The 22585-nt window shown below is 40.7% G+C and overlaps 1 protein-coding gene across 2 annotated transcripts in view; it reads left to right on the top strand.

Moving 5' to 3' along the window:
• The window catches only part of DOCK8 (dedicator of cytokinesis 8), a 220828-nt gene that overhangs the window by 101960 nt on the left and 96283 nt on the right, over positions 1 to 22585 (top strand). For both annotated transcript variants that reach the window (XM_019934742.3, XM_019934743.3), the window contains 5 exons: positions 748 to 828; positions 4183 to 4342; positions 6460 to 6590; positions 8180 to 8273; positions 9002 to 9164. In XM_019934742.3, the coding sequence (XP_019790301.1) occupies positions 748 to 828; positions 4183 to 4342; positions 6460 to 6590; positions 8180 to 8273; positions 9002 to 9164 (629 nt within the window). The remainder of the gene's footprint in view (positions 1 to 747; positions 829 to 4182; positions 4343 to 6459; positions 6591 to 8179; positions 8274 to 9001; positions 9165 to 22585) is intronic.

The following is a 22585-nucleotide window of genomic DNA, read 5'->3' as shown; positions in this document are numbered from 1 at the left end:
AGAGGGTTAGACAATTTTAAATTTCTGCTTTTTTTTCTCTTAAACATGGTGCCTAGATTTATGGCCAGCCAGGTCCTTCACTTGCAGCAAGATGGAAGACGATGCTTGACAGTAGTAATTCATATTACCAGCCAGTTAGCAAAGTGAAAAGCTGTACCATCCTACTGCTTTCAAGTTCCTTTCCAAGTCTGTTAAATCCAGAGAAGCAGCCCTAATAGGAAATACAAGGGAGACAATTACAGATAATTTATTCTGTTCATTTATTCATTTTGTGGAAGGTTTTAGTCCCCAATCTGACTTTCACAGAGGTCGTATCTCTTTTTTTACGTTGTAAGCAATAATAAACAAAATGAGCTATTAACATCCTACATATGTCTCGTGGGTTTTGTATTAAAAAATAACTTTTATTGTATTTTTTATTGTAGGCATAATACATGTTTATTATTTAAAAACAGAAAATACACGTAAGCAATAGGAAGAAAATAAAGACAGTACATAATCCCACCATACAAAGATAACTACTATTAACATTTGCCATGTATCTATCGTCCTTTTAATATGCCTTTATGATTTTTTTTTACAAAACTGTGTAATACTCTTCGTACTGATTTTTTAAATCAAAAAACATATATTATGGACATCTGATGTCATCAAATATTGTCATAAGACACTATTTTGATGGTTGCATAGATTCCATTATACAAATGTAATTCACGTGCTTTGTTTTAATATTATTTTTGTTGGTAGATTGAAAAAGTCCTTCAGCAGGGAGAGATTGGAGACTGTGCAGAACCCTACATGGTTATCAAAGAAAGTGATGGTGGAAAGGTATGCTATTTTGAGTATTGCTAAATGGTAACATTTTAGAATAAGCAGGTATTTTTCAGAAGTCTCCCATAAAATAGTTAATGGAGTTTAGTCCATAATGTGTCCCCATATGAAGCACTAATAAATTATATTCAAACAAAATAAGGAAGGGAAACTTCATCGATGACAACTTTTTAAAGAAATAAACTATTAAACTCAGCAAACGATGATGTACACACCAATGTCTAATTACAAAACTTCACTAGGGCAAAAGCGCGTCCTGTTGTCTTGGTTCTGAGGCCTGGGCTCGGTTGGGAGGGCCACAGACACCCCATGAAACTGAACAGTGCCACAGCTCCCCTAGCTTCCTCCACAGCATGGGCCACCACCCTTTCTGATTTGGATATTTGGACATTAGCTGAGACTGCTGTACATCATAAATGTATTAGTACAACATTGGTACTGAGCCATGAAAAGGACATCTCTTCTCAGCACCCATTTGCAAAAGTTTCCAACATAATTTTTAAAACATGGCCTTTTTGGAATAAGACTTGCCTAACGGCATCCTACTGCAGACTCATAAATTTCAAGTAAGATTTATTGAACTCAAGATAACTTGCTTTTTTTAATCTACCTTTTATCCTGAACTTAGAATGATTACTTTGGAAGTGTTGTCAACCTAATAGGAGATTGTTAGGAACGCTTATAGATCTTTCTGGAATCTTCCAAGACAACTGTGGAAAACAGGCTCACTTAAGAGCTTGATAGATGATGTACAAAACTTTTCATCCCAAGATTCTCTCATGCGAATCCAGTGTAGCTAGGACCTAAAAGAGGTACTTGTTGATTAGGTAGTATAACAAGCCCCAATACTTTGGGGTTTTTTGTTTGCTTGTTTGTTTGTTTGTTTAGCTGAAGGTATATTTAATAATTGAATGTAGGCTTTCTTTAATTCTTTAAATTCCTCCTTTTCTATTCTGTACTTCCTTATCAGTTGGACTTCTGGCCTGAGATGTGTTGTTTTTCTGCCTATTCCCTCTTTTTAATCAGTAGAGTAGGGATTTTGGAGATGGCTCTCATATCCATGGCAGAGGCAGTTGACTTGGTGCTGGTGCCATACTGGGTTTTTTTATATCTTTATTGGAGTATAATTGCTTTAAAATGTTGTATTAGTTTCTGCTGTACAACAAAATGAATCAGCTATATGTATACATATATCCCCATATCTCCTCCCATCCTCCCTATCCCACCCCTCTAGGTCGTCACAAAGCATTGAGCTGATTTCCCTGTGCTACAAGCAGCTTCCCACTAGCCATCCATTTTACATTTGGTAGTGTATATATGTCAATGCTACTCTGTCACTTCGTCCCAGCTTCCCCTATCCCCCTATGTCCTCAAGTCCATTCTCTACATCTGTGTCTTTATTCCTGCCCTACCACTGGGTTCACCAGTACCGTTTTCTTAGATTCCATATTTGTGCGTGAGCGTACAGTATTTGTTTTTCTCTTTCTGACTTACTTCACTCTGTATGACACACTCTAGGTCCATCCACCTCATTACAAAGAAGTCAATTTTGTTCCTTTTTACAGCTAAGTAATATTCCATTGAATATATGTGCCACATCTTCTTTATCCATTCATCTGTTGATGGACATTTAGGTTGGTTCGATGTCCTGGCTATTGTAAAGAGCGCCGCAATGAACATTGTGGTACATGTATCTTTTTGAATTATGGTTCTCTCAGGGTATATGCCCAGTAGTTGGGTCATATGGTAGTTCTATTTGTAGTTTTTTAAGTAACCTCCATACTGTTCTCCATACTGTTTGTATCAATTTGCATTCCCACCAACAGTGCAGGAGGTTTCCCTTTTCTCCACACCCTCTCCAGCATTTATTGTTTGTAGATTTGGTGATGAGGGCCCTTCTGACTGGTGTGAGGTGATATTTCATTGTGGTTTTGATTTGCGTTTCTCTAATGAATAGTGATGTTGAGCATCTTTTCATGTGTTTGTTGGAAATCTGTATGTCTTCTTTGGAGAAATGTCTGTTTAGGTCTTCTGCCCATTTTTTGACTGAATCGTTTTTTTGATATTGAGCGGCATGAGCTGCTCTGTATATTTTGGAGATTAATCCTTTGTCAATTGCTTCATTTGCAAATATTTTCTCCCATTCTGAGGGTTGCTTTTTTGTCTTGTTTATGGTTTCCTTTGCTCTGCAAACGCTTTTAAGTTTCATTAGGTCCCATTTGTTTATTTTTGATTTTATTTCCTTTACTCTAGGAGGTGGGTCAAAAAGGATCTTGCTGTGATTTATGTCATAGTGTGTTCTGCCTATGTTTTCCTCTAAGAGTTTTATAGTGTCTGGCCTTACATTTAGGTCTTTAATCCACTTGGAGTTTATTTTTGTGTATGGTGTTAGGAAGTGTTCTAATTTCATTCTTTTACATGTAGCTGTCCAGTTTTCCCAGCACCACTTATTGAAGAGGCTGTCTTTTCTCCACTGTATATTCTTGCCTCCTTGTCAAAGATAAGGTGACTTCATGTGCGTGGGTTTATCTCTGGGCTTTCTATCCTGTCCCATTGATCTATATTTCTGTTTTTGTGCCAGTACAACAGTGTCTTAATTACTGTAGCTTTGTAGTATAGTCTGAAGTCAGGGAGACTGATTCCTCCAACTCTGTCTTTCTTTCTCAAGATTGCTTTGGCTATTCAGGGTCTTTTGTGTTTCCATACAAATTGTAAACTTTTTTGTTCTAGTTCTGTGAAATATGCCATTGGTAATTTGATAGGGATTGCATTGATTCTGTAGATTGCTTTGGGCAGCGTAGTCATTTTCACAATGTTGATTCTTCCAATCCAAGAACATGGCATATCTCTCCATCTGTTTGTATCTGATTTCTTTCATCAGTGTCTTATAGTTTTCTGCACAGATCTTTTGCCTACTTAGGTAGGTTTATTCTGTTTGTTGCAGTGGTAAATGGGAGTGGGTCCTTAATTTCTCTTTCTGATTTTTTGTTGTTAGTGTATAGGAATGCAAGAGATTTCTGTGCATTAATTTTGTATCCTGCTACTTTACCAGATTCATTGATTAGGTCTAGTCGTTTTCTGGTGGCATCTTCAGGATTTTCTAAGTATAGAATCATGTCGTCTGCAAACAGTGACAGTTTTATTTCTTCTTTTCTGCTTTGGATTCCTTTTATTTCTTTTTCTTCTCTGATTGCCATGGCTAAAACTTCCAAAACTATCTTGAATAATAGTGGTGAGAAGGGCCACCCTTGTCTTGTTCCTGATCTTAGGGGAAATGCTTTCAGTTTTCACCATTGAGAATGATGTTGTGCCATATTGTTTGTTTCTCTGTCTCTTTCCATTTTCCTCTAGAGTAAAGAAAAGATTGAAAAACTAAAACTTCAAGCTGAATCCTTCTGCCAACGTTTGGGGAAATACCGGATGCCCTTTGCCTGGGCTCCCATAAGCTTAGCAAGTTTCTTCAATGTCTCTACCCTCGACAGGGAGGTAACTGATGTGGAGTCCACGGTTGGTAAGCTTTTCAACTGTGGTGTGAAGGGAAGGGCTCCCCAATGTACCAACTCTGAGGTTAGCTACTGATTGGTGGGGGGTTGGGGGTGCAGTAAGGTGGGGGGAGTGGGCAGGAAGAAGGAGGTGAATAGAATGAAACATGATTAAGACTGGAATACAAATGCTTGATTGGACAGTGATCTCCAAGACAATTACAATGAACTTTGTGGAGTTTAAATATAGTAAGATTTTTGGTTGGAATTTTCTGTACAGTTTGACACTTTAAAGAGTTATTTTTCAGTGGCCATCTCTTCTTAAAAGTAAAATTCTTGAAAATAACAAGAAAATATAATAATATAATAATATAGTTTGTAGTGTGTTCAACAAAGGCACCATGGTTGGCTCCTAAATATAAGAAAAGCAAGGGCTTCAAAATGAAAAACTCTGGTTTCTAGCAAAATTTCCAGTTCCTTAAAGTTTATTTTGCCAAGGGCAAGTGAAAAATGTGGATGCCAAAAGAATATTTAGTTACTGTTCTGATTTATTTAGCATATTTCTCTTTTCCATTACCTAACCCTTGATCTGAGTTATTAAGTCCCTCAACAGTTTGGGTATGGAACTATCCAAGAGGGTTACAGAGTTTGCAAGAATATCACCCCTCACGTGTGGCAGAGTTTCTGTTTTTTAAAATGTCTTTGTATCCAGCAAATATTTATGTCTCCAGTCACATTTCTTGGGAAGTTTTTCATGCATTCCTTAGCTCTGCCACTTCTGAAATGTTGCCTTTACCAGAGGAGTGGAGGAAAAGGTATTTTGTTATTGCTGCTGCTATCCTGGAGTTATTGATGCATAATTACCAGTCAGAACTCCCGGGTTATTGCTGGTTTATCAAAAACAAATCTCAGGGCTTCCCTGGTGGCGCAGTGGTTGAGAGTCCGCCTGCCGACACAGGGGACACGGGTTCGTGCTCCGGTCCGGAAGATCCCACGTGCCGCGGAGTGGCTGGGCCCGTGAGCCATGGCCGCTGAGCCTGTGCGTCCGGAGCCTGTGCTCCGCAACGGGAGAGGCTGCAACAGTGAGAGGCCCGCGTACCGCAAAAAAAGAAAAAAATCTCATTTTAGTGCATCCGAACATTCACACCACAATATGTGTGTGTGGGTTTTTTTTTAATGCTAATTTCTATGTAGACCCAGGTAGCCTTATTTGAAAGAGTTCTGCATAGAGCTTAAAGGACACATAAACTAGGTAGTTAAGGCATAGAGCTTGCTGGGTCCTCAGTCATCTCTGGGTCAAGGAGAAATTAACCTGACTACAGAGGCTGATTTTTAAGAAGCAACCAAAAGATGTAGTGTGTTATACTGAGGCAGCATGGCAAGTTTAGGTGGCTCAGTGGTGGCAGGAAGTTCCAGTTCCGCATCATGACAAGAATTAAGGGTAAGAGAATGTTCAAAGATGGGGTTGAAATATTACAGTTCTATGCAATTTGACCATTCACTACAGAACCCCTGAGCTTTGCAGTATAAAAGTAACAAAATCCTCACCTAAATCTCAAACGGGGTAAGAAACAACTAAGCAGAGTATCAGGGTTCAGGTTTGGGTGTGACTCAGTTCTAATTACCATTAGGCAGGTTGGCCAAGGCAGAAACTCAGTTCTGCTGCCTGGTCCATACAGCAAGAGCAGAAGAAAGCTCAAATCCAGGATGGACTCAGGCTGACCTGTACGTAGCATGTTCGGGCCAGAGTCCCAAATGCCTGCAGGGGCATTTGAGTACATGCCTCTCCCAGTGGAATGTAAATATAAAAATAAAACAAAACTGAACACTGTTGACTAAATAAAGCTGATTATTTGGCCAGACCCTGCTCTGGCTGCAGTTCTGGACTCCTGCTCCTTGATCGCCACGTGGGAGGGCACTGTGGTTGCTCCTGGGCTCTCACTATGATCAGAGGAGGATTAGGGGCTCCAACAGGGGGGTCTAAGAACAGGGATCGGGGAGGAAAATTGTCATGCAAAACAAGAATGGCCGTGTTCAGTGTTCTCCTTCAGTGCACTTCAACCTATCCTACGTATGGTAAAGTTAATAACTGCTATATATTCAAACAGAAAGGCAAACTTTAGAATGACAATTGTTTTCCTTAAAGGGAAAGGCTCTGTGAGTGAGCGGAAAACTTTGTCCCAATCTCGAAGACTTTCTGAAAGAGCCTTCTCCTTGGAGGAAAATGGGGTTGGATCCAACTTCAAGACCTTGACCATTAACAGCTTTTTCAAGCAGGTATCTCTTCCTGTTACAGTGTGTCTGGCTTTGTCCCCTCACAATGGCATGAGTGCTGGAGCCCAGAGGGGGAGTAGATTAGTGACTAAGAGAACAAGTTAGTCAACCTCACCGAGCCTCGGTTTCATCATCTACAAAACAGGGATCATGACACTTGCTTGATGTGGCTTTTGGGAGGGTTGAGACGTGTAAAGCTCTTCTCAGAGTGCCTGGGATATAACAAGTGCTAAGTGAACGTTAGCCCTTTTAATTGAGAGAAGGACTGGTTCCCATTAACACAAACTATCCTATTTGAACTATCATGGCCAATTCATTTATTAGGCTATGAAAACAGTCTGGCTAAAATATCCACTTCCCCTTTGGCCTGGGGTTTCTTGGCCTAGGTGTTGTCCATCTCATCCCTTTTCCACGTGCGGGCTTTCCAGAGCTGCCTGCTTCCTCACAGGGTGTGACCATTACAGACGGTGCTCTTTATTAGCTCAGAAATCATTGAGACTACTTAGAGAATGAAGAATTTCCTAGCGTAATCAAATTCAGAGAGACAGAAGGTGGAATGTCAGAAAGTAGAATGGTGGTGGCTAGGGGCTGCAGGAAGGGGGGAATGGGGAGTTGTTTCATGGGTATGGAGTTTCAGTTTTGCAAACTGAAAGCATTCTGGAGATCGTTTGCCCAACAAAGTGAATGTACTTAACACTACTGAACTGTATACTCAAAAATGGTTAAGATGGTAAATTTTACATGATAACGTGTTTTACTACCAAAAAAACCAACTGGACTTATACTTGGTTTGACTCTGTTTTGGAAAATTTTCTGCAGCTCAGCAGTTCTCATGGGGCATGTCAAGGGGTTATGTTAACAAACTGAAATGCAGAAGAGATCCTAAGGGTTCTGTGTGCCATGCCTCATGATGGAGATGGCAGGGGACTGAAAGGGTTTCTATTTGGGAAATAACTCCTTCCAACTGTATTGCCTTGGGGAGCCAGGCCCTTGACTAAACAAGCGGAAGTTTTCTCATCTGTACTTAGGAATAGGACACACCTATCTACCTACCTACCTACCTACCTTCCTTACTGGGCTGCTGTAAGGATCAGAGCTCATGCACACGTATCCCTCAGCAGCATGCCTGTCCCACATACACGCATGGAGTGTGTGTGCTTAAGCCTTCTTAGTCAAGACAAATGTGAAGAATATGAGGACAGGACAAAGATGGAAAGCTGCTTTCTCCATCTTCAAATCTTTGAAGAAAACTTTTCTTCTGTTTTGTTTCAGGGAATAAACAAGTATCAGTGGGTTTAAGTTATAGGGGGAGGACCTTTTGGCCTGGATTACTAATGGTCAAACAGCCTTCCTCAGGAAGGCAGTAAAATCCCCATCTCCAGGAGAGTTGAAGAGGCTGAGAGAGTCAGAGCGGTAGAGGAAGAATATTTGACAAGAGGTGGACTAAAAGATTTCAGAGTTGTTGCCTCGTATCTACGAAAGGCACATTCCGATAATACTTAGAGATAAAAATCTTCTGAGAAATCAATCTTTGGTCCCGACCCCAGGAGTGTATGGTGAATCTACACTAACCCTGACTTCTCTCTTGGCAGGAGGGAGATCGCCTGAGTGATGAAGACTTATTCAAGTTTTTAGCTGACTACAAAAGATCTTCATCCCTACAGAGGAGAGTCAAGTCAGTTCCAGGTGTGGATGGCTTGTCTTTATCCTCTTTGTTGTGCCAAAGCCATTTATGATTGGACGCATTATTCATGTAACGCTGCAATTTTTTGTCAAGGGAGATGTAGGATTTTGTATTAGGAGTTAAGGTCTGGGTTTTCTTGGCCAACCTGTTAATGTTTTCTATTTTTATTAAAGGACTGATTCTGGAAATAAACATCATGCTTTGTATTTGATTGCTCACTCAGAAAATCAGATAATTGTTTGAAGAGAGGAGCCTCTTATATCATAGTGTATGGAACTCTTAACATGAGAAAAAGTGAAAGTGCAATGCTTTGGTAGAAGGTGAGGGCGCACCCTGCTTATCCTCAGCTTAACAGCCCCTGAGGCACTTCTGCAGCCCCCTGGGGTACCAGGGAACCTAGTTTGAAAACCACCAATTTTTAGTGCTTGTAATGAGAGAAGTTACTGAACTATATACTTACGGTGTGGTAGTTCTGGAAGGGACTTTAAAGATCCTCTAATGTGTTCTTACTCATTTTACAGTTTCTTGCTTTTTAAGTTCTAGAAACTAAATCTCAAAAATTGTCATGATATGCTTTTTCTCAAACTATGGGAAATTAACTGGGTATTCCAAAGTGCTTATACTCACACAACTTATCCTCATTTCCATAAAAGAAATATAGTACAGCAGTCTTTCTTGACTCCCTCATATATAACGTCTTTACTAAGACAGTCCTATTTTCTTTCTTTAGGCTTGCTCAAACTGGAGATTTCTCTGGCTCCAGAGATGACCAGTTGCTGTCTGACTCCTGAAATGCTGCCAGTGAGACCCTTTCCTGAAAACCGGGGACGCCCACACAAAGAGATTTTGGAATTTCCAATCCGAGAAGTGTATGTCCCTCATACTGTGTACAGGTAAGAAACAAAAGCTCTTGGAAAATTATTGAACCAAAAATTTGAGCCTTGTTTGGGTAATGCTTTCATCATCTTTTGACCTATTTTGCTACTTCCTAAGTTTTGGGGAAAATGAAATATGACGTTTACAAAACTATAGATAATTACTTTTTAAGATCAATTTGTTCTCTCTTTTTTTTGTGGTATGCGAGCCTCTCACTATTGTGGCCTCTTCTTTTGGGTATGTGGGACTGAAATGCAAAGAATTTCAGAACTCACCTAATCTAAGTACCTCTACCCGTCACGTTTTCAGATGTATAAAATTGAGACCCAGACAGGATAAGTGAGTGGTTTGTTGATGTCAAAAATGGCAGTGGGTAGAACAACAAGGTTTTACTGTGTAGCACAGGGAACTATATTCAATATCTTGTAATAAACTATAATGGAAAAGAATCATAGAAAAAGAATGTAGAATCTAAAAAATGGGAACTTATTTACAAAACAGAAGTAGAGTCACAGATGTAGAAAACAAACTTATGGTTAACCAGAGGATTGGGGGAAGGGATAAATCTGGAGATTGGGGTTGACATATACACACTACTATATGTAAAATAGATAACTAATAAGAGCCTACTGTATAGCACAGTAAACTCTAATCAATACTCTGTAATGGCCTATATGGGAAAAGAATCTTAAAAAAAGAGTGGATCTATGTGTATGTATAACTGATTCAGTTTGCTGTACATCTGAAACTAACACATTGTAAATCAACTCTACTCCAATAAATATTTAAAAAGAAAAAAGTATATAGATATATATACATGTATATATGTATAACCGAATCACTTTGCTGTATACCTGAAACTAACACAATATTGTAAATCAACTATACTTCAATTTTTAAAAATGGCAGTGAGAATTACAACCAACCATTCCTACAGTTAGAAGTGCACCTCTTCCTTTCAAAATTGAAGTACACATGCATTTCCCCCATTTAATCCTTTCTGAAGCAGTTCTTGGTTTTCTCTTCTCATTCCTAAATACAAAGTCAGCCAAGTCTCCCTCCTAGATAAGTAAGCATTCCTAGGATGCAGTAGTTTCCATTCTCCATTCCCTAGAGGGAGATGAAGACATGAAAATGTTTGCTTATGGATGCTGTATATCTTTTTAGAAACCCTATCCTATAATTGGGAAAAAGAATGCTCTTGGTATTGGAATAAACTTGCACCAAATGCATTCTATAGTTATTCAACTTCCCCTAGCTTTTAATCTCCCGTGGGAGACATTTACAACTCTCTCTACTCCTTGCTGCAAACATTATCCCTTAATTACATCACAGCGGGACTCAATGCGTTAGTGCATCTACTGGTTCAGAAATGTAGGAGTGCTGAGGAGGACAAGTTTGAACAGATTACTATGGACCCAACTTGGCATCATGAGAAACAGACCCACAAGTGCAAAGTGAATATTCTTTAGCTGTTCTGTACACTGTGGAAATGCCAAGGCCACCCCATTAAAAATCAGGTCTCTTAGGAATGATAGAAGACAATACTTCCCTCCAGCTTTGGTCTTCTGTCTTCTCTTGGCTCCCAGGCCACCATATTTTATAGCTTGTTTAAAGGAGGAGAGTTGTGGTGAACTTGGTTCAGAATCTTACTATGTGAAAATGTCAAGGAATTGAGAGAACATTTTGTCTAAATTTCTCATGCTGTTGTTAAATTTTCAAGTGTTTCGTCTCCAGGCCTCATATGCTTTGTAGTGGTTTTGATTAGGTTGGTCTGGACAGTAACCCAGTCCTAGACTAATTCTCCCCTTTTCTCCACCACCACTCCCATTTCGCAAAACGGAAGTGGAAGACTCAAGTCAGGTCCGAACCCCAGGTCAAATTGGGAAGTTGACTCAGTTTACCCTTGGTGACCTCATCTTCTCATTTTTGTCAAAACTTGTAACCTCTTGACTTTTCTGTCCTCTCCTCTCCAAATCAAAGTCTCCTTTCAAGCAAAGGTCTCTAAACCTCTTTACATTATGGTACCAATAACAGGTGAGGTCTAAAGTCTTATCTCTCCCAAGAATATTATTTCAGTAGGGACAGCAGTTCCTGTTTCTTTTAGAAAAGTTTTCCTTTGACTGAGTTGAATTCTGGACATCATTCTCAGGGTTTGGCATGTAGGGTAGCTTTTCACGTTGACCTTGCTATTTTCATGTCTCTAATTCTGGCTGTATCCCTTTAAGGAAATCAAATAAATGAAAATTAAGATTTACAGAGCAGATAAATTTAGGGATAATTCTTTGCTTGATAGCAGACTCACCTCATAAATTTGAAATATGGCTTGACATAATAAATTGATCTACCTGGAACTTGTGGAGAATATATCTATTGGGCCAAGCAAAGAATACCTACAGTGACAAAGCCAGGGTTCAGATTTCCAATTTGTGTATCTTTCACATAAACTTCAGAGCTCCCTTGAATGGAGGGAACTATTACATGGACGAATGGCAGGTGTTTTCTGGCCTTGAGTGTCAGTTGTGGCCAGAGTCATGCTTTACAGGATTGTCATATGGGTGGGGTTTCAGTTTAATACCATATGAATAGCACTCAGGTTCTTCACCTCTCTTAAACAGCAGCTGCTGTGGAGCCTCAGATCAAATTGGCCTGGGATAGGCTGAGCTGCCTTCCTGCCCTCAGTCTCTCCGTCCTCCGATCTCTTCAGCTGCCTCCTTTGACAGCCTTGCCCCTTCAGGTGCCCTCAGCTGGGGTCACTGTGTTGCCCACAGGGGCACCATTCATACTCTATTCCCTGTGGATGCTGCCTGATGCCTCTACCCTAATTCAGCTCACTTTGAGGGGTGATCTAGATCGGTTATAAAAGAACTGGGCCTGGCTGAGGAAGTATCCCCATGAACCCATGAGAGTGTTGATCACTCATAAGACAAACACTCACTTTGAGGGAAGAGACGAACTTCTAGAGCCAGAAGTACTCATTCTAGGAATGGCGAGCATCTCCCCAACCAGGGGCTTGGGCCTCTGCAGTGCTGTTGGCAGCCTCTACGTGTGAGAGGCAGGGGGTCAGACAAGTACACAGAAGCAGACCCAGGCAAGAGCTATTTCAAAATCACAAGCAGAAGGACGGTCATTCCGAAAGCGGAGCAGAACAGCTGGAAAAATTAGGTCGATAAACAGGATTATCCGACTCTGAGTATGGCATTCTTTTCTCCATGCCCGGATTAAAAAAATACTGGTTGTTAGCCCAAGAACACGTTTGAACAAACTCCTGGCTGATTTTCCATGTGGCCCAGCAGCTGGTAATGGAGACTCCAGCTGCCTTCTGGTGGGGGCAGAATGAAAACAATGCGGCCTGGGGCCAAGGCCCAGCGAGACCTTTAAGGGAGTTTTATCCTGTGGCAGTTACTGGAGTTTGCCCGGAGATCACAGGCGCTGAGGTTGTAATGAGCTTGTTAAGCTCCTTGCCGTCCCTGTAACTGGTGATTACATTAGAGAGATCCACATAAAGTGCGTTTTCATCTCTCATCCCAGCCCCCAATAGCCTCTGAGGTCGTTTTATCCAATTATCAGACTCGCCGTGGACGACTGTGCTTGCCGTGAACAAGCATATCACTTAGAACATGATTTCTTTGATGGATAATTAGCTGTTTTCAGGCTGCCTCCTATTTAGCTGAATGTTCTCAGGCCAGAAGTCTGCATTCTGGTCTGGCAGGGAGGTGCCTTTTGTATCACAATGGCGTCTTGAGGAACACTGCCGGGCTTGCATCCTACAGGGGCAGAAAGCACGACACAGGATAAATGTGCAAGCTGGTCTTGAATGACTGTCTGGAAGTTATAATTTAGTGAATAGCATTTCTAAGGAATAAACCAGAAATAATTCTGGGTGACGTGTTTAGGAAGGAGTCAGGGCATGGAGAATGGAAGGTATCCTTGAGAGGAACTTTCTTTTGTCCATTCTGAGCCCAGTTGTCTCTCCATCCAGAGTGGATCTGTTCAGTGTTGGGAGTGGGATGGGGGAGGGGAAGAAGGGTAGTGTGCCTCAGAGTTCATTGCAGAGCTTTGTAAAAATGCAAGGGTCCAGTCCTACCTGGAGACTCCCATTCAGGAGGCCTGGGGTAGGGTCTTAAGGGTACAACACGCTTCTTTGAGGATCAAAGCCTCTCCCTCCCTTTCATGGTCCCTCTTAATGAGTTCCTCTACTCATTGGAGTCATCCAAAGTCCACAGTGACGCAAGCCGCGGGAAACTCAGGGGAAAGAGCCTTGCGACTTAATCCCTCTGACCTGGAAAGCAATCGTATGGTATGCCAGGATACCAGGTGAAATGGATACGGCGAAGAGCAAGTATTCAATACTTGTCTATCAGGAATCTACAACACCCAGAAAACTTCTCCATGTGAGGACGATGTTTTTTTAATGGCGTAATGCTCCTCAATGCTGTTAGTACTCCAGGCTTATTGCTAATTAATGGTCAGTAGTTTATGATGTGATTGACCCTGGTCTAAATCACCACAAACAATGCCTTACTTAAATAACTATTCCAGATAATAACTTCCCATTCTTATTTGTTTCTTTGGTTGTTTGAATTTTATTTATTTTGGAATAGGTATCCTATTCTAATATTTCAATATTTTAAAAGTACGTAAGTGCACGGTGAAAATTCTCTCTACCATGCCTGACCTCCAACTGTAGATTCCCTTCCTTGGAGACAGTCTTAAAATATATATATATTTACACACACACACACACACATACATACATACATACATACATACATACATACATGCATTTTATTTTCTTCATTTTATTCTACAAATATTGAGTGCCTGCAACATGCCAGGCCCTTTTCTAGACACTGGAGAAATACTAGTGAACAAAACAGATGAAAGTCATGTATATTTCACAGCTCAATCCTGTTTTTGACAATTGGAAACAGCCATTTTTTTCAGTTTCTTGTTTATCCTTCCAGAAATAAAGTATGTTTGTACAAACCAGTACAGCCTTGCACTTTTCCTTTCAGAGTGCAAGTATAGCATAATCGTCACACTGTTCTGCCTTTGATTTCTCACTGAACACTATGTTATGGAGAGCATTTCTGTATGAATACAGAGTGGCCTTGTGCTTTTTTACACCTGCACTGAATCTCATTATATGGCTGTATCGTAATTCATTTAACCCCAGACTAATGAGCATCTAAGATGTTGCCAATCTTTTAACATTACGAATGATGTTAAAATGAAGAATCTTATATAACCTTTCACACATGTACAAGCATGTGGTATAAATTCCTACTTTTCACCCTTTAAAGGAGTGTTTAAATAACTGTTGTAAGTATAAGACAGCCCAGAAGCTCAGTCATTGGTCTTCCTAGACTCAGTGAGCAGTTGTTTGTGGAACATGAAGCTTATTATAAACAAACACTTTATTTAGGAATAGCAATGACAGCCCAGGCAAAATCTAATCATTTAAATTGGCTGAGTAATGGAGACAAAGGCAAAGTGAATTCCTGGTGCCAAAATTACCCAGATAATGAAGCTCCTGTACTTGACTTTGCTCTGGCAAGTTGGCCTCAATAATAAATCAGGAACACAATCCTCACTTTCCTCCAAAATTCAGTCATCCTTCCTCTTTTTAGAAGAATGAAAAAACTCAGGAGGGAACAAGTTACCTAAGATTTCTTAGCAGCAAGGGCAGGTTTTGCGAAGCTCCCCTTCCAGTACAACATTTAGCCACTTGAGGGCACAATTTGCTCATTTTCTAGATTCAGAAGCAGCTAGGTACCTTTCCGTTTCTAAGCAGATGGAGTCGTGATTTATTAAAGGCAAACATGCATTGTATTTTTTTGGCCTTGAAGTGCAGGACCAAGAAAAACTGGGAAAGTATTCCAGTGTCCCAAGAGATCACTGTTGGCCCTTTTTGCAAAGGATTTTCTTTTACCCTGTCAGCTTCTGCCTTCTTTCATCAGTTAAGTCAGGAACTTAGAAATCTGTCACTTTGTTGAAAGATGTGGTGGAGAGGAGGAGGGAGAAATGTATCCTGTGGTCTAGAGAGACAGCAAAATCTCGTTTTGGGGGTGTATTGCTCACTATACATTTTTACACATTCACCAAACCTGCCTCCAATACAAAAGTAAAAGAATGTGGTTTGGCAGTAATGAAATAGTGTTAAGGAGGTTCTGTGTACATTAAGTACAAGTCACAACCCCTCACTAGTCTCTATTTTATACTCATTCCCTTTGAGTCCATCATGCTTTAGTGTTACTGCCTGTAAACAACTGTCCTAACCAAAAATCCTGCTCTGTCCACATATTGAGGGTGAATGTCATTTTTTTCCCCAGAGATCCTTTACGTAGATTTCAGCAGTAAGGTTCATGAAGCATCCTGTTTTACATGGGTGAATGTCATTTCTTTCCCCCAGAGATCCTTTACGTAGATTTCAGCAGTAAGGTTCGTGAAGCATCCTGTTTTTACATGGGGTGGGACTGTAAGGTTGGTGGGGGCAGAAGCAACAGAGAAATGGTAATGAAAATGCGGCAAATCTGGGCCTGCATTTGATGATGATGAATAGTTTGCCTAGATTAGAAGGAGCTTCCTAACATTCAAAAAGCCTTCTTTCTTTGACTTCTCTACTTCTGTTAGTTTTTTAAATTGTTATTTTAAAATTAGTTCTTTGAAGTGGCTTTGTCTTCTGATGAGATATCCTTCGGGGAATTGTTCCCTCTTATTTCTTTGACCATTTAGGGGGAAAAAAATCTTCTCTGCTTTTTAGCTTCTCATTCTTTGTTCTGACTTTACGGTATACTTTAAAGATCCAGTCTTCCCATGAAGTGTTTGGCCATCTCTAAAGGAGAGGTGTTTTAATAACTCTCCAGTAATGGGTGTCCTGTGGTTTTAAGGACTCAGATACGCTGCGCTTTGCCCCTCTCTGCTGAAGTCAGAATGCCCTGGGTCGAAATATTAGGTGCTGTGTCAGTCTTCCCAGGGCAAAAGTGGGTTTTGGGGTGAGGACAATGCAGGCTAGCCCAACAGCACAAAGTAAAATAGAACTAGGAGTGTGGGGGGTGGGGGGACTGAGGTTTGACTCAGTGTAAGAAGGTAATTTTTAAAAAGCCATGGCTTATCAGTCACATATCATGTACCTTTTATAATTAAAAAATGAATTTCATTTATCCACTGGCCTAAACTATAACTTGCCAAACTGTGCTGTTCCACCTCACTTGTTTAATGTTCTTTGTTTGACAACCTTCAAAATGTAAGCTGAGGGCTTCCCTGGTGGCGCAGTGGTTAAGAGTCCGCCTGCCGATGCGGGGGACACGGGTTCGTGCCCCGGTCCGAGAAGATCCCATATGCCACGGAGCAGTGGGCCCGTGAGCCATGGCCGCTGAGCCTGCGCGTCCGGAGCCTGTGCTCCGCAACGGAAGAGGCCACAACAGTGAGAGGCCCGCGTACCGCAAAAAAAAAAAAAAAAAAAAGAAATGTAAACTGAGATCCATGCAGTGGTTCAGAAATAGAAATATTACAGTTTAATAAAGATAAAAGTAGAGGAGCTCAATTTAATGGCTCATTTTGATGATTTAAAAGAGATTTCATGCCTAGACTAATAATTATATATTTAGCAATAAGAACATCTCAAAGCCCATTTCTCATCTTTTCCTGGAGTTACATTTTTTTATTTATTAATTTATTTAAAGGGAATACACTTTTTTATTGAAGTATAGGTGATTTACATATTATATTAGTTTCAGGCTCTGGGCACAAGAGTCCAGAGAGAGATACACTTCTTTTATATGCTCTCTAATGTCTTCTCCCAGAGTTGAGTTGAAACGAAACCAACTCTAGCACGAAAATCCAAAATCCCTATCCCAGCCAGCAGCCAACAAAGAGCTGCCTCTTTGTGTTTCTAGGTCAGGGAGAAGTAAAGTCCATAGCAATGACTGTTACTCAACCTTCCAAATGGTCTGGGGATGGCACAGACCCTTGTCGACTTGTCACTCTCGTGTGAGTGTGGGCAGCGAGAACTCTTCCTTCTCCTCCTTCCTCACCCTCTGTCATAGAGCAGGATACCTGTCCTTTGTTTGTTTTTTTGTTTTTGGCCAACGTTACAGCACCCGGGATCTTAGTTCCCTGACCAGGGATTGAACCCACACCCCCTGCAGTGGAAGCACAGAGTCCTAACCACTGGACCACCAGGGAAGTCCCAGATACCTGTCCTTTGAAAATCTCACCAACTGAGCAATACTTGTCACCCTATGAATAAAGTTCGTGCAATCACCTAACGTATTTTTGAGCCCCGACCGTGTGCCAGGCACAATGCTTGGTGCTGAGAGAGACAAAGAGGAGGACTGCCTCTCCTTGGAGGTAAACCCCAGTCTCCTGGAGACACTGGAACCCCTCACAATCACACTGATCTACAGAAAGACACGCATGCAACTTTGTCCTGCAGTCACTTGAGATCTTTGCAGGTTCTCCTGCCTCCAAAACCCAGACAAGCCTTCTCTCTCACCAAGTACCCAAAGCAGGCATATGTTTCTAGAAGTTGTTGGGGACATCTGAACAATTTATTTCTTAGTAGGCCTGCTGTTTCCTCCAATTCCAATATTTTCTTCCCCAACCCGAACCAAGACATCTGCCAATATTAAAATCATCAGGAATGTTAAAGCAAGTATTTTAATCAATAGTATTGATTTATTCATTGGCTGTTTTTTGTTTTTTGTTTTTTTTAATGGGTAGGGGACTAGTAAAAGTTCTGCCTCAAACCCAAAGAAAAAAGTCAGCTTCAGCAACAGCAAAACTTGGAAATTTTCTGGTATGTGTATGAGTTTTTGTCAGCTGGCAGATTTGTTTTAGGAAACTATTTGCAAAGCCTGGAAAAAATGTGCTCCCTCCGTCTCTCAAAAGAACATGCAGGTTGGTTCGTGTTAGTCCTTCACGTGACAATTCTGCCTGGTGGTCTTTTGAAACACGTTGCCCAGATTTGGCATCAAAATGGTGTCTTTAAACTTGAATTTTAGGTCTTTCACAAAACCAAATATTGTTGAAATGCTTGAATATTTACCAAGCATATGTTTGGCAAAGCCAAATACGTTGAAATTGTTGTTTTGTTTGGGGGAAACTTTCATTAAAAATTTGATGTTTTAAGGGAAGAAGAAGGTATTTGTGGTCAGTACTTTAAAGCATTCTTCTGCTCTTTTATCTGACCTGTCACAGCCTCTTTAAGAAACATTAATTCAGTGAATAGAATCAAAACTAGAACCAAAGAAAATTTAGTTATTCATATACTTTTAAATTCTCAAGTTTTTATACTTAGTTGGTGATTGGATGGACTCCATAGAGGCTATTTTGATGTTGAGTATTTTCCTCTAGGTAGTCATGATATTATACTCCTTAGAGCAGGAATAATAACCCTGAGATACAGTTAAGAGGCAGAAATGTTACAAGCTAAAGGATTTTTAAAGGAATCACTTGTTTAAATATCAGCAAATATCTAACATATACTTTTTTAAAATGTATATAGTCGTATCAGTTACTTATTGCTGCATAACCAAAACTTTGCAGCATGAAACAACAGTTGTTACCTCACAGATTGTGTGGGTTATCCAGGCGTGGGCTGAGTGCCTCTGACTCAGGGCTCTCCAAAGGCCACAGTCCAGATGTCAGCCAGGGCTGGGATCACCCCAAGGGTCAACGAGGGGAGAATTCACTTCCAAGCTCACTCCTGAAGTTGTTGACAGTGTTCAGTTCCTCTTTCGTTGTTAAACTAAGGGCCTTAGGTCCTCTCTAGCTGTTGGCAAGAGATCCCCTCGAATTCCTTGCTATATTGGTTTCTCTGTAGGGCAGCTCACAACATGGCAACTGGGGTCTTCAGAATAAGCGAGAAAGAGAGAGAGAGAAAGCAAGATAGCAGCCAGTCTTTTTGTAACCTAATCTTGCTGTATCCTATTGGGTAGAAATGAGTCACTAGGTCCAGCCCACACTTGAGGGGAGGGAATTACAGAGGGTGAGAACACCAGGAGGCAGGCATCATTGGGAGCCTTAGAAGCTGCTACCATAGTTCTTAACCAAGCTACCAAAAGTTGGGGCACTCCAGCTGTGTGAATTTGAAGGAGTGTGGGGAGGTGGGAAGGTGAGTGAGGGAGGGTGGATTACTTCTGCTGATGCAGAGGACCAGGCTCCTTGTGGACAGTGTTCCCATCAGCCTGGTATATTTTTAGGACAATACACCTCTCCCTAATAGAAAATTAACAGCTTCTTGACAGATCCTCTAAGGTGAGAAGAGTCCGTCCTTGCCCCTGCCCCCAGCCCAGCCCTCCTCACGAACCCACACTCCAAAGAAACAAGCCTACCATGCGGGGGAACAGTTTTTTCACCTAGGTTAAAGGAGATTTCCCAAGTTTTCTTAGATTCATAGTAGTAGGAAAAAACCCTAAGCTGTACATATTAAGGAATGGGGTCTTTTATCCCATTGCCCAGCATGTAGCACCTTACCCACCCAACTCCCCCCTTCTACCCTATCATAGACTCACCTCGTCTGTTCATCTATATACATATATAAAACCTATATAAATCCTCTGAGTGAAATGCAGAATGTACTTGTGGAAGGGTGAGTTTTATAGGATGTCTGAAACGTATATTGCTAGAGTAGTTCCAATCTCTGCTCATGTAAAATAAAATACATTCTTATTAAATATTTTCTAGTCATCCATAAAAACCCACTGAAAATAGGCTAATAAACCAACTGAGAGCTTGACCTATTGAACAGATATCTGAGCCCTCCCTAAGTCAGAATCACAAAGAATATCCAAATAACTTAGACCTTAAAACCACATCATGGGTCCCATGATGGTAGCTGGGAGTTGAAAGAGCTGCAGTTATGCAGTGAATATTTTGACTGTGTTGTCAGTGTCAAGTTTAAGAAAGTTATAGAAAAAAAATTGTGGAATAAAAAGTCTGGATTTGGGTACTTTTCCAACTTTTCCCCTTACTTTGTCACTCTCCCTGACACCCTAGGCAACTGGGGAATCTTCCTCAAAGCAGTGCCTCATGGTTAACAATCACCAGGTCATCCTTTTTATTTCCTTTCACCACTCACACCTGACAGCCCCTAAATCTAACCTCTTTGTAAGAAGGAAAAAACTGGGTAAACTAATTCATACTAAGGTGGGAGTGAATGATATATAAACCACTTAATACATTCAATCTGCTAAGTAGAGTTTCAAAAGAATATATGGTAACATGAATATCTTAACTGGCAAAATTTCAGCCAGTTCAACAAAGTATCTTTAAAAAACAACGTTTCAAGCAAGGTTAGAGATTTATTTTTTTCTTGAAGCAGTCAGTTTTCCCCAGCATGTTTCAAATGCTTATGTATTTGTGATTCTTTTCAATGGGAATCTGATCTAGATAAAGCCTAGGATCATAAACATCCCAACTTTCCCTTTGGGTCTTTTGCTATTGAAAACTAGCTGGACTTTTCCTAAACAAGTAAGTGGGTTTTAAGGAGAGCTAGAGTGCTTTCACTTGTTTCTAAAAGGTAACATCTTCTTTGCCCCAGCTTGAGGTCCTGCATTATTTCATAGGAATGCTGGCCTTTCAAGCTCTCACTTAAGAGGAGCTTTTTATCTATCTCATAAAAAGAAGGGATAGGGATTGATGTAACAGAAAAGGTACTCTGCAAATATAGGAGCTGTGAGCATTTAGTTAGTTCATGTTCAAAGACAGATTCTTAGTACTTATAATAGCTGTCCTATGTAAAGACACCGTATTTGATGTTCAAATTGTAGTTCATCAGTTGAGAAAGCATAGAAACCATTTTCCCTGCAAAAGTCTTGAAAATGGTGTAATATAACAAGTATTAGAGTTTGCTGTTGTTTTTTGTTTTTCTCTCTCTCATTTGATTTCTGTTTTTGAGTGCATTATTTTAACATAACAAGACTATGGAGAGAGCATATTGGGTCACTGTAGTGTTTCTAAACAACATGGTAACATTTTGTCTCTGGCTTCTTAACCGTGTTTGCTTTTTGTGGGGGCAGAGGGTAGAGGTCCGCAATGTTCAGGATACAGTACCAGCATTTATACAAAGCATTGTAGCCTAGCCCACAGAGCACAGAGGTTACTAAGGGTCAAGCTGCTGCTTGTGACAGCATCCCCGGTGCCTCCTTCCATTCTTGTGCCTCTTCGCAGGGCAGGCAGCCTTGTGTGGATCCTGACTGGTGTCCTAGAACAGGTCTCACATTCCGTTTTTCTTGCTCTGATTTCTGAAGATGGAATGTTCTCTTCACCCTACATGTTAGGTGTTTTCTTCCCATTTCCGTTTTTCACTGATTCCTTTGTGAGTTTGTGATTTGATCTAACCTTAAGTATTAGAAATAGGAATAAACACAAATAATGGCATGAGACCATGGAACGACAAGACAGGAGGTAGCAAATATTTTATTTTTATGCATTTATTTATAAACATTCCCATTCTAAGAAAAGTATGTGAGGCAGCTTATGGAGATTGTGTAACAAAGAATAAAATTTCTGGATGAAAGGAAAATAAGGAGAAGGAAATCGGTATAAATCTGGGTCAGGTTAAGGTCCTCTACACTTTCTTACAAAGTCAGCTGCAAATTTGACTTTGAGCTTCCTAGCAACCAAAAACAAAAACAAAACAAAACCAAAAAAACCCCTGAACTACAGGATTCATACATCTGTCAAATTAAAAAACAGACCAGTTCCCTTGGATCAGTGGTTGTCAAACTTGAACGTGCATTTGAATCACCTGGGCTGTTGTTAAAACGCATGTTCTGATTCAGCAGGTCTGCAGTGCATCCGAACTTGCTCCCAGGTGATGCTGCTCCTCTCTGGATGTCCTCTGAGTAGCAAAGTCAGCTCATCCAAAAGCATTTACAAAGCATGATCCCACTTAAAATACATAGCCAGGGGGCTTCCCTGGTGGCGCAGTGGTTGAGAATCCGCCTGCCGATGCAGGGGTACGCGGTGTTCGTGACCCAGTCGGGGAGGATCCCACATGCCGCGGAGCGGCTGGGCCCGTGAGCCATGGCCGCTGAGCCTGCGCGTCCGGAGCCTGTGCTCCGCAGCGGGAGAGGCCACAACAGTGAGAGGCCCGCGTACCGCAAAAAAAATAAAAAATAAAAAAAATAAAATATATAGCCACTCTAGGCTTGCAGGTTTTCTATTTCCAGAATATACCAAATATTAAACTCTGAGATTTCTAACTTCATTTGCACTTGATGTATTTAAAACACCAAAACTTCTGACACTGAGGGACAGTACTCACCCTCATCTTCTCAGTTATTTTAAACTTTGTTATTTTAAAATTAAAAAAAAAAACTCTTATAGTTTGCTTGGTGAAATCCTTTAGCCCTTGAACAGTTTAATAAAAGACCACATCATGATAAAGTTCTGGTGAGTCTGATTGTTGACCAAAGAAACTGTTTAC

The sequence above is a fragment of the Tursiops truncatus genome, chromosome 6 (genome assembly GCF_011762595.2).
Source record: "Tursiops truncatus isolate mTurTru1 chromosome 6, mTurTru1.mat.Y, whole genome shotgun sequence".
Taxonomy (NCBI): Eukaryota; Metazoa; Chordata; class Mammalia; order Artiodactyla; family Delphinidae; genus Tursiops; species Tursiops truncatus.
The sequence above is the reverse complement of the archived record's forward strand: the minus strand, read 5'-3'. Positions and strand labels throughout refer to the sequence as shown.